The sequence below is a fragment of the Mya arenaria genome, chromosome 4, assembly GCF_026914265.1.
Source record: "Mya arenaria isolate MELC-2E11 chromosome 4, ASM2691426v1".
Lineage (NCBI taxonomy): Eukaryota > Metazoa > Mollusca > Bivalvia > Myida > Myidae > Mya > Mya arenaria.
In genome coordinates this window covers 33,392,591-33,406,102 of record NC_069125.1, presented here as the reverse complement: position 1 = coordinate 33,406,102, position 13,512 = coordinate 33,392,591, and the positions used below count along the sequence as shown (strand labels likewise).

The following is a 13,512-nucleotide window of genomic DNA, read 5'->3' as shown; positions in this document are numbered from 1 at the left end:
CTACCTTGTATACTGCATTCAATTATACGATCAGGTGGTTTGTGAGCTAATTAATGATCAATAGGCAAAATTTAAAAAAAAGATTGAATCATTAAACCAATGTCTTGTGCTTCCGCAGGATCTTCCTCCAGAAAAGTGGCGCAAGTTGTATGTACGGGTACCTGTATGTGTGGGCTACTTTTTGCGCACTACGTCATCCAGTTATGTGTACATTGTACACGTTTAGACTGGCAGTCACGATCAAATTTGGAACGAGATTAATACTTTATCCAGCGAGCCGACAAGAACAAATTAAAGGGCAATTTGACCAACTACTTCTTAACACCTGCAAAATATAGATGTACGGGTAGCTCTCTCTCATTAATAAAATAACACTTTAGCCAGTGTATCCATTCATCTTTAAAATTAAAAACGCAACCTTGTATTCTTATCACATATCAAATAGCCACAATCAGTTTTACATTTACATAACGCAGTACAAATTTCAGTATCTATAGAAATGCAAGAAAATGCCTTTGAATGTGTTTCCATTCGATTTGATCTGTTCTTTGTCATACAAATCCTTTAATAACCATTGGCACAAATGATCTCAAATTGAGAACGGTGATGTTTGGCTAAAAATAATGACCGACTTTTTAAGGTAATATTATTATTCATGATTCATGAAGTGACATGAAAGTAGCAATTCATGTTAAGGAGGATTCAAGAAACAAAAGGATATATAAATCTGATCATCACTTGATTAAATTTCATCCCCGGTAAAAATACACATACTATGGAATAGCATAGCTCACGGACAAAGTATTCTATTGTCGCATTATTTGTTTACGACCAGGATAACCAAGCGACAGACAGAAACATTGCATTGCTAGACGTTAGTATCATTATAAGATGTCAAGAATAAAATGAAAACTACGATGACCTTCTTTTAAAGAACAAGGTCAAAGTCCCAACAGACACTGTAATAATCAACACCAATATTCATAACATGAGCACATCACTAAATACCTCACCTTTAAAAGTTAACAACGATCTTGTTAATCACGTTGTTAACTTTGACCAAGTTCTGAAAAATCAGCCAAATAACAGTATATTCATTAGAGGTTAATACATGGCAAAGTTTACCATCACTCCAGGTGTATCACCTTCAAGCATGACGACGATGAAGAAACTCAAATTAAATATAGATTTTGAGAGCAAACGAGGGCATTTTGACAAACTACTTTGAATTCAAACTGCAATCTTCACATGAAGTTGTTATTACATGTAAAGGGACACGTACACCCTCTCTATAATATATGAAATACTGCTTAAAAAGATGAATAGATCTCTTCTTATTTGCACAACTTTGAACGCTACAGCCACAGTAAGTTTTATCAACTTTTACAAAACGATTTCCCAAATCTTAATATCGATGGAATTGTCTCTGAAACTTACAAATTTCATCAATGCAAGACAATGTCTCAGAGATTATTTGATAACGAGTCTCGATGCTCTCTGTCATTGTCACGCCCTGCATAATCATTGGTGCAAATAATCTTAAATTGGAAATGATATAGTCCCTTAATTAACTCTTTTTTGAGATGTTGGTTCTAATTACTATCTCCCTCTCTACAGTAGCCATAGTCTCACATCGATCGTTGATTATGATTAATGAAATAGATTAAACATTGGTAGACATACACACCAAAATATACCATTTAAACTTGGTTTCTGTATAGAGAGGATATATAGCAATGGTATCAACATCTCTAAAAATAATAAACACTGTAATTTCCAATGTGAGATTATATGTTTCAATAATTATGAATGACACGGCAGAGAGAATCGTAATCTAATTTCTCTCTGAGTTATTGTCTTGCATTGATGATATTTGCAAATAAACTTGATAACGCAGTCGAACAAACAGCGTGAGGTGCGCAAAAGTTGATTTTGGGACAAAATAGTTCATATATCTTTGTCCTATCTTATACTTGATAATTTAGTAGAAGAAGCAAAAACAGTCAACGACTTTATAGGCAATATGATAATCCGTGTGCGACGTTCTTTACTGACATCATGTAACGTTGTAATTCTATATCACTGCTGACGTCAAATAATCCCTCTAAATCGCGCTTTTTGACGATTCTTTTCTCTTTTTTAAAAACATGGTTTCAAACTTGTATATTTAGTTTATATTTAATGAGATATTTAAATTAAGTATGTTGATGCTTCTTTAATACTGCCCCTGCAAATAAATAACATTGTGAGGTCAAATATTACACCAACAGGCATTACACAAGATAACATACGCTTTAGGGCAACGCATTTGGTCTGTGAAAAAAATACATGTTTAGATGTCCGTTTAGGGTTTTGAGAAATAAACCATTATTTAGAAAAAGCCGTGGATTGTCAAAGCATGTCTACAAAGCATATTTCAGCTGATGTTCCTCATGAGCTGGAGTTCCCCATGCCATGTTTTAGGCTCATTTTAAGCATTGAAGATATGAGTTCTTACGAATTTAGTTGATAATACTAAGTTTGTGTTAGTATCATTTCTTTAATTTTGATTTAGATTTGTTATTGTCGTGTCTGTATTTCCTACGTCTTTAAAAGAACACTTCTTGAATTTTACTGTGATTTAGAGAGCTACAACATTAGAAACGTGTTGCTGTTGTTTTGAATCTCGATTTATTTTCATTTTAAAACCAATGACGTGGTGACAATTTACAAACAAACAAGTATTTATCAAGCAATAAAAGCCAAACGTGTATGACATTACATCTGAGTGAAACATTTAACACGTTTACAAAGAACATTTGATTGACTGTCTCGGAAATTGGAAAATCGGAATTTCGTGTTTCTTTTCGAATGACATCTTCGCTATCAAAGTGTCATGGATTCGATGTTAGGATGCAACAATATCGTTTGTTAAAAACGAAACCCGTTAGAGTTATGGTTGTTGGTAGACTTGGTTACAATGTTTATGGCATACTTTCTGTCCCAAGTTTGATCAGCATCCGGATTGCACTATAAACTATTCAGTTATGGCCATTGAATTGTGGCATTTTAACTATTTTAATATGTTCGCTCTCTTACTTGAGCATTTTTAATGAATGTTTGCCAATTTCTGTACATAATATCTTGCTCAAGTTCTATCAACAACTAGATTGCACTATTCGATCTTAGCTCTTAAACTGTCAAATGATGACAAAATACATATTGTTCTTTGTATGCTCCTTTACTCAATCATTTCTCTTCTAATCTTTCCCAAGCCTTATAGCTATCTTTATAGAAATACAATTTCGCACAAATTCCATGTCTTGCCAGATTGCAATATTCACTTTCACGTTTGATCATCTTTTTATTATATTAAATTTAGGGTTAAAAGTTTAAACTATCTTCGAAAAATTCATATCATGAAACATATTGCTCTCGATACGATATGTCAATTCTAATTATAATTGATAAATGCTTAAACAATTTTACCATTCCAAAGAGAAGGGGCTCCTAGCAGGCGATGTGTTTAATTCGCCTTCATACTTTTCAACAGGATCATGATTGAGGTGTAGACTAATGGGCTATAGTTATCAGTTTTTATTGCAAGATGCACTCTTTCATTGCATTTTACTTTATTATAATTGCGTTGTTCTTATTTGCTGTTTTTATTTCGCCGTTGCCTCATGTCAATATCGATGTGCTGAAAACTTTCATATAATAATACCAGCAATTGTTCATACTTATAACAGCACTGGCCTTCATCTCTTAATATGGATTTTATGTCATCACATATTACAAGGTAACCATGAAAACGTATCGACAAAATAAGGATTTGTATAAAAGTAGGTTTCGCTTAACCTAAAAAACACACACGTGAATGTTGATATCTTTCTTTGCTATTCACACATTCCGATTTACTCAGGAATTGTGTTAACATTGTTATATAACTACTGTAAAATATAGTTCCTTCCGGGATCAAGCGGTAATGCTGCAGTATTTCTAATGATCATGCTTGTAAATGTATTTTTAAAGTTTCGAAAATGTTTAAAGAAGGCATTTATATCTTTTAATCTCAAAATTCTCGAAACTGTTTTATATCTGACTACATTGTTATTGCAGCTTATATTAATTATGAACCTTTATTGAACTCGATCCTGTTCAAGAGGGTTCTATTAAGCATATCATAACATCGAGTGACTTGAAAATAATCGGCTGCGATGTGGGTGGTGATAAATGGATGACCATTTTGACCTGCTCTTGTATTTGTTGTAAATTATAGGCAGACATGATGATGATTATCATATTGTTTTGTCAATTTTGTAGGAGTGCAAGTTCTGACTTTAAATTATACTTTTAGCAAACTTGACCGCTGCAAGGCGGTTATCGCTTATCTTGTTTATTGTCGTTTTGGCCTTTACCTCCAACAGGGTATAGTGTTTAATGTTCGACTATTGAGTTTTGACTGATTAGCTTTCATTGAATGATATATTGGACAATTGTTTAGAGATTACTGTTCTTAATCTAGTGAGCGTAAAATTTTGATTTCTTTGTTTATAAATAAGATGTTGAGGAATTTCAAACCGTTTAATTTTAACATAGTTTAACATATACCGATTCATTGCTGTCATCCAAACATATATTAAAACACAATCAGTTAAAATTAATATCAACTGTGTGTTTAGTTGTTGTCGTTATTCTGTATGACTTTATGTATTCAAATCACTAATTAGTGGGAATTTCGTCTGGCTTGTAGTTTCCATGTCATTGGTGATAGCATAATCTTATTATGAATATCTAAATACAATAATAAAAACCACATGTGCAAGCCCAGTAGCACATCATTTAACCATTAACATGTTTAAATGCACAGCGATCAAGGTCAGACAAGAAAGAAGCAAGAAACACAACGCTTCTAGACATCACAGGGACTGCCTTAGCTCGCTCAGTGAAAACTTTATAACACAAGCTGTGTATGTTTCAAACAATCTGCAAATAAGACACCGCAAGGGCCGGTAATCTGGTACAATGTATATTTAGACTCTTCAAATATGATACCGGTGACCGGCACTATTCTAATATGCATATATATATATTGACTCTTCAAAATGACAACACAAGGACCGGTACTCTGATACTATAAATATTTGGACACTTCAAATATGACAACGAATGAAAAGGCACTCCAATTCTATGGATATTTGAACACTTCAAATATGACAACGAATGAAAAGGCTATCCAATTCTATGGATATTTGAACACTTTATGATAACGAAAGAACCAGCCCTCCAATTCTATGGGTATTTGGACTCTTCAAATATGACAACGCAAGGAACAGCACTCTGATACAATGGATATTTTGACTAAGTTGGTTGAAGAACTCCCATCAACTATTTAAGCTTGGTGCATGCATTTCACGGACATTGAGTATTAAAGGTCATATTATTTGTCTGTGTAGTATGATCACGTTGTTTGATTCTTGTGCTTGCATATCAGGTATAGAACCTTGTGCTGGTTACAGGGAGTCCCTGTTGTATTCGTTTCAGTGTTACCTAATAGTATTTTGTATTTGATAGATTCTAACTTGCATGCGGTTAAATGTAACATTTTTAAATGGGTATATAATAGAATCCAGCAATTCTGCACGTGAAACTTTCTTGCGTTTATAGGATAATTGGGTATTATTTTAAAATGTTTTGCTTGGTTGTTTACTTTTTTAAATGAATTGACTGACGACATTTTGTCATTTTCTCGGAAGCATGATGTGGCCAGGAAGTTTGAATAAAACTCGAATCTAATTGGTCTACAAACACGTGCATCCACTAATCAAAACTTAATATTATGTTAATTAACGGGCCAGCCTATTTAGGCGTTCGGGCTTTCTAAATGTTTTGTAGAACTTTTATTATAACAGTTCCATGGATGCAATAAAAAGCGAAGTTCGATATTTTTTCCTGTTATTACAAACTGATAAAATAACACTGTATCTATTTTGGACGTCTGTTTTGAATCATCATCACCATCGTACAATTTGTCATAAGACACTTAATGACATGAATGTCTAAACAAAAAGTATTTTACTTTCGTTTTCTTCGTAGACTCATGCACTGATCTAACATCCCGGTCTCTGAAATAACAACAGCAACATATCAATTTAAATATTTTAAGTAAGACCAAGAAAGACGAAGATACGCCAATGAACAGCTTAGAATGCGTTTGCTGTCAACCCAGGCGTACGCAATTGATAGAACAGTATTCGATTACAGTGGTATTGAAATCTTTAAATTATTACCAAAACTCGCTAGGTCGCAGTGGTTCGGACCTCGGGAAATACTTCGAGATAACGAAAAATAGATATAACCAAAATACACAACAGCTGTTACTTAACCCAACACATTCTAAAAACGTTTGCCATATCCAAATATTCGAGATAACAAAGTTTGGCATAGCGAGTTTCGACTGTAACTTACTCTTTGTTTCGTCAAGTCTTTTAGAAAAAAAAATACTTAGACATCTAAGGATTGATAATGCATGTTTAAAGAAATGAAGAATGAAAATAAACATGTTTCTTATAAACACAAAGAGTCAGATATGTATTCACATACTCACCTTTTAAAAAGAGAAATTGCATAAATTCGTCCATCATTTTATCTGCGTTAGTTTGTGCTCTTGGAGGAATATTGGTCAAGTATGGTTCGGTATAATATCGGGAATGGTGCGGTGGAACGGGACCCGGATAGTTGTTTCTGGAAAAGGGATCCGCAAAATGTTGAGGAGGCTGTGCCTCGGGAAAATGATAAGGTTGGTGTTGATATCCGGAATATGGTTGCGATGGAATCCCAAATGGTCCCTCTGCGCCAGGTATTACGTTTGACATTGGATCCTTATCTTTTGGTAGGTTGTTTAATTCATTGAACACATTTTCCATTTCATCGGGTATGACATTTGGTATTTCATTATGATGCATTTTGTCACTAAAATGTTCATGCTTTTCTACTTCAGATGAATCTTGGTCAGGGTTAAAGAGATCATCAAAAGCACTTAAGTCGAGATAATCGTCGTTAAAAGCGTCCTCCTTGTAGTCTTTATCGCTTTCCAAGGGCTCGTTTTCTATGTCATTGAAGAAAGGATCGTTAAGTAACTGATCCAGATCTAAAGTGTCAAAACTTCTTTTCACAGTTCCTGCAACAGAAAACATTTGTTCATGGATAATAAATACGAAATTCATATTTTTGAAAACAAAAAGGAAAACTTTTAGAACACTCCGACGGCTAATTGTGTTAAGGCATTGATTGACAAATTTCAGTTCGATAAAGTATCAGCAAGTTTCTGTTTACGGTTAATCATAAACGTAATTTAACAAGTTCGTTACTCCAAGTATGTGACTCAAAAATTCTCTTTTTATAGTTGTGTATATAGGAGTGTAATGTTTGTTGTATGGAGAGTCGTGTGACTTCTTTGGTGTTTGTTTGGCCATGACCCTTCTGTTTTTAAACCGAATCTAAGTTACATTTTACGCTACTGGGATTGTTCGTTCAGTTTTCATTGCTTAGTATATAATATTTGAAAATACGTCAGTTGTCCTATGTTTATCTTGTTTTGTTTTTTGTCCGTGGACCTTTCGTCGTTATATAATGAAATAAAATCAAGCAAGTTATATTGGCTACTTGGCTACTTGGCTTGACCCTTAAACTTTTCTTAGAGCCAGGACAATGTCACCGCAATATTGCATATTTTTATAGTACAACAATATATATATATATATATATATAACAATACATTGTGCATTGACAGGAAGTGAACCTTTGTTAAAGTAACATTAATTGTAATTAGTGAGTACGTGAAGATGAATATTCGAGATATTTAACAGATTAATGGTATTTTGCCATCAGTATTATCAAGAAAATGACAGCTTAGCTATGTTTAAGAGATAATTTTGTTTTTCCAAGATTGTATCTTTATATTTCCTGCATTTTTGAACCATTTTTTTGTACCAAATGTATTAATACAGTAAGTAATAACTGAAAAATAGTAAAAACATCGTAATCTGAATCAGCATTTTTCCATTTAAATTTTACCTTTGTAATGCTTTGCCCACAGAGAGCTCTTCGGTTTCGACTTTAACCTTGCAATATGGTGTAGAACTGAAATGAAAAACAAACAAACAAACTTTTAGTATTTTTAATTTTCGATTTTACATAGTGTATATATCATTGTCATGAATTTTCTTGCTAACTCAATGGAGAAAATAACAAGGATTTAGGTATTGTGTACATGTAACTGCCGGAATCATGGGTGTTTATAGAGTTTCTGCCGCAAACGCAATCTTGTTTCGATGCATAGTCAATCTATAACGGAACCGTTTTGGTACTAAATATATAAATCTTATTATGGGCCATAGTACTAAAGTGGGTAGGGAAGGCCCAAAAGAAAAACGTTACAAAAGTTCATGTTTTATATAGTTTTGAGGAACATTCTTTTTCGGGAGGAGATATCCATTGCGACATGTTTTAAGAGTAATAAGAAATTGTCCACATTTTACGAAAACATATTTTTTTTCTGATTTTTGATCAAAAGGCTTTGCATTTTTTTTCGGAAAAGTCTGTCTACTTTATAACTAGTTTTTGTGTGAAAATGCCCAAGATAACCTAACCAATGTGTCTTGTGGGTTCTTGGTTATAGCTTTACAAATAAGAATGATTGTGAAACAAATGGGGAAAATAGTGGATTAAATTCGTTTTCAGGTTACTAGAGTTCAAATACCATTCTTAAAATAGCTGCAATCATAAAATCGTACTGACTACTTTGACACAAAAACATATTCATTTTATGTAAAGACATTTTCGGAAAAATGCATATGTTTTTTATTGGAATGGACAGTTCCACATGTTGCAATGGATGAATTTATTATGCTTGGTAAATATTGAACCTTAAAAGAAAATAAAGACTTTATCAAAGCATTTTTCTTTTTTGGTCCTTCAAACGACTTTTGTACTGTGGAAGGCCCATAAGTGTTCAAATATATTAACTATATTCAGCAGAGCAGTTTTGATGTGGCGTTTAACATTGAGATATATACTTTGGCAATAGGGTATACATAATTTATTTACCAAACAGCCAATGTCAACCAAAATCGATTTTTTTCAATTTAATGATCAGTTAGAAATTTGGATGCAATTGATTCAAAGGCGTGGTAATATCTTTGAAGGGAAACGAAGTCTGGCAAGGCAATACAGTGTCCTTTTGAAAGAATAGCAATGTTTTTTCTTGATTCATCGGTGCAACACTGTTTGACCATAATAAATGTAAAGGTAAAGGTTCATGTTTTACAAATTAAACGAACTGATTCCGAAGACAGCAACGTCGACAGCTAAAAGAAGTTCGTTTAATTTATAAAACGTGTAAAACATGTGTAGGTGTTACCTGCTTATATTAATAATTAAACATGGCATCACAGCCTTAGTAAATTAATCGACTCAGCTACGTAAGTCAATTACCAAAACTGAACAGCGAATTATTTGGGCCTGATTGGCTTGTTTAAAGAAGTGATATGTGATGCGCCGATGGCAAAGCTATCTCGTGAATGTCCCTGGATCAATTTCCAATTTGTTTGGCGCCATTCTAAAAGAAATTGCCTTGCTTGCAGATAATGCTAAAATCTTTCACTTTCACATGCCTGACAACTCATATTTGACAATATGGTGATTGTTTCCTGTCATTTACATGCATTGTTCACAAATGCGTGATACAATTCTCCAGTGGGTTAAGGAATGGGAAATAACTTCTAAACATCTTCTAAACATGGCAAACATGGGTTTTTGATATCAGATGATGCTTTATAACTTTGCTGCGAAACTGTGAAGCAAATGTCAAATGTTCTTGAATAAATCGGTCATTATCATGTCGTATGTAAGGTTATTAGTGGTTATTAGTGGTTACGCAGTTAACGATGTACATCTAGCGTGAGTCTAAGCATTTTTTCCATTTTTATTTATACTAAACGATAAGCAAATTTACATACGTGTATACATTTTTAGCTGGATAGTCATATTAATCTACATTTTAAGTAATGGTAAAATCTCGTTACTATGTACATACAATAATAATTATTTTGATGCGATGCAGTCGCATCACTAATTACTTTTAGTATATACCAAGAACCTTTAATTTTTAAGTGGTCTGAATACCATGCCAGTGGAAACGCCCACATATATCTTAGTCGTTAATGTTTGAGCCAAAACGGTCTCCATTAAATTGAAAAGAGTATCAGGAAATACTTCCTGGAAGTATCGCATTTTCATTAAATTATAATTAATTACTGTGTCATCTTGCCGCCAAGTAAATAGTAATGTTTTATTTGCTCCTAGAAAAACGTTCCACCAATTTACGATCGACGTCAACAATATTAAAACCAAAACATGTTTGAATCGAATGTTGGGCTTTGCTGATAATGAATGGAAACCAACTTAATACGAACGCTTAGGAATTTCCTGTGAGCGTGATACTGTAGTTTTAATGCATTATTATTGGCGTAGGCGTAAACTTATAAAAACTCGAAAGGTACAACTTTGGTGCATGTCAGTATACTTTCGTATTTACTTTTATTATATTTTGTTTTATATTTTATTTTATTTTAAATCAGGTTAAGAGCAGTCATTTTTTCTACATAACTACATACCTCTGTCATTCGTTATTTTCGACATCTGAAATAGAAAAATACAACGATTTAATCATAACAAAACATCACAAACAAGACACATGGAAGAAAAGCACACTCCACAAACTACATTGTCTTAAGCTTATATAAAGTGTGAAAAATATTGCCTTCCAACAAAGCATGTATGACGCAATTTATCACGTGGTATATACACACTAAAGTAAGTGCTATGGATTGCAGTCACACCCCCCCCCCGACGGTAGACTTTGTCTCTTGACAGTAAGTACCCCACAGCGTAAAATAAAGGTGGCCGTAACATAGACTATATAGTAAATTTATAGCCCTTCTGGCCTTTGATAATGTCGAGATGTTGCAAATAGGGCATTCTTACAATGAAAATTGAGTTTATTCTTGAAAAACTAAATATATTTATAAAACAAAATAGTTTTATTAAAAAAAATCTTTTTTTTTAATCCGAATCAACCTGAAGCCTATCATAATGGCGTACTGTATATTCCAATATCATCAAACGCCGAAATGGCTAACTAATACTGTTCAAAGAACGTGACGAACACCTTTGGTGAAAAACGAGATTAAATTTACATAAATTGATCCTGACGAATGCACCAAAAACACCAAATATACACATTTAATTTAATTGAACTCAAGCGAAAACGTTATATACACAAACCAACATCTGAATAGTTATGTAATAAAGTATCATCTCATTCAATATCATGGAAACTAAAGCTATTTGAACAATGAAATATGTAAGAATGTCTTTGTAGGTAATTAATATTTATATTAATTGTTATCGGCTTGGAGAAGCATATGGCTGTGAAAATTGTTCCAGAAATTCCATGCATAAAGCGACCGGGTATGGTATTGAATACGTCCTGAAAAATGTGCTAATTTATTCTTTTGTCTGTTGGTCTAGTTAATTTCATTTGTAAATATAGTATTTTCAAATGTTTTTTTTTACATATTGAAAATGTTTTATGATGACATTTTAGTGTACCAAAACCTATTTACTGCGCTATCTTATACTATTCATTTTAAAAGTAAACTCATTTAACAATTAAATGAATACAGTATGTGACCTTTTTTAAAACGAATTTCAGATGTTATTAAGTTAAAATATTTTAAACTCAAAATGGTTTTGCATTTCACAATAAAATATCGGTTTCTTCGGTTTCCCACACAACATAATACCGCAATAATGGCATATTCGTGTCAATGAGAGTGAATTAGCACATGTTAATAAAACTTTTTTCACAGAAAGTCCCTTTAAAAAGGGATTCAAAAATGTATTTAGTATTTATAATTAAAATTTAATTAAAAACACTTTGTATAATTATATAATTATAAAAACATGGTTTTATTACTTTCATGATATTTACTAAGAACAAAGAGCACTTTAAGAGTTCTTTGCATAATTATATAGTGATAAAAGTCTAAGTTTTCCCAATTACGGAATTTTGGTACAAATCCACTGTCGACTGACAAAAACAAATTCTTTGCATAATTGTATAGTGGAACAAATAAAAGCTTTCCTACTTACAGGTTTTTGGTACACTTCCGCCGCAGACGACTTTGCTGCCGACGCCTGTACGATACCAGCAGATACCAGAAATGTTATAAGATGTAGCCTCATTGTCATTAAATCACCAACAATGAAACAAATGTGTATTTTCTCTTGATGTAAATGCTGTTATTTTCCACAAATTGTTCCTACGACAAAGGTAGGGTGATTTATTAGCTAGACTTGGCCTATGTTGTCACATTATATGACAATATTGTCCATCTCCCTCTAGCTTGTCGGGCGTCTTCTAGTTCTGGAACACATTAATTGTAAACTTTACAGACTTTTATCATATAGTCTTGCTAAAATGGTTCCTACTTATATGTCACCCGTTTGCATTAATGTGGCTTTCTCTCACGACATTATTTACGCATCTATTTCTAAAAAGAAAATGTAAAAGTACCTCGTTTTATTCTGTAGACAATCGTAAATCTATTGATAGCAATTCAGCTAATAATAAGCGCCATATTTAAGCGTAAAAAACATCCACCACCGGTCCTGCTGGCTTAGCTCCTTGTAACAGAAGATGCAAATATTTCCGATACATCCTTTTTATATAGCAGCTCTAAACGTGGACAATCATTCGTCTATTATTTACTGGTCCTCCGATGACAAATTGACTCGTTTTCAATAATAATTAAATGATACTAGACATTAATCCTTCTATTTAAGCACGAAAAAATGTTAAAATTAAGTTTAGAATTTCATTAGTTGTATCTACTAAACGATATTGTAATCTGAGCAACTTTTTTGGGGCAATAATTTTATCATTTAGGACTTTAAAGAAGTTTCGGAGAGAAAGCAATCTAGAATTTTGCTTTGCGATACATCTAAAAACATTTAAAAACTACGAAAACAACTTCTTTGAAAATAATATACGAATATTCAAACAAGTGATGCGTTTGATAACATATTGCAAAATGCCATTCTTTTCTTTAAAATGGAACATGCTTCGCTTAAACAATGATAGAACTGTTGTTCCTTCAATTATGAATCACATTGACAATAGTATTCGAAACTTAAAATAATATGGTCTCGACAAAACTACTAAGGATGGTTTCACGGAATTCGGGCAATGAATCCACTTAAACGCCTTTGACGTTCAAAAAGGCTTTTCGATTAGTTTTTGCTACCAAACATGAGTATCGCATAAACATCAGAACTCCGCGAATTGATAAAGTGCTTGTAAAGGCCTGGTTTAAGCGATCTATAAGTGCCCCCCCCCTCTCCAAACCGTGTATTTGTACACAACCTCTGTTAATTGATCTTAATCTAATTGCCTAATTGTCGTATCAG

General features: G+C 33.0%; 1 protein-coding gene across 1 annotated transcript; it reads right to left on the bottom strand.

Annotated features, from left to right (window-relative positions):
* Positions 1 to 5,946: 5,946 nt before the first annotated feature.
* LOC128229744 (uncharacterized) lies at positions 5,947 to 12,707 on the bottom strand. Its single transcript, XM_052941559.1, has 6 exons — positions 12,620 to 12,707; positions 12,196 to 12,469; positions 10,656 to 10,680; positions 8,056 to 8,121; positions 6,587 to 7,159; positions 5,947 to 6,104 (listed from the first exon to the last, which is right to left on the bottom strand). The coding sequence occupies exons 2-6, from the start codon at positions 12,292 to 12,294 to the stop codon at positions 6,055 to 6,057; spliced, it is 813 nt and encodes a 270-aa protein (XP_052797519.1). The 5' UTR covers positions 12,295 to 12,469; positions 12,620 to 12,707; the 3' UTR covers positions 5,947 to 6,054.
* Positions 12,708 to 13,512: the final 805 nt, after the last annotated feature.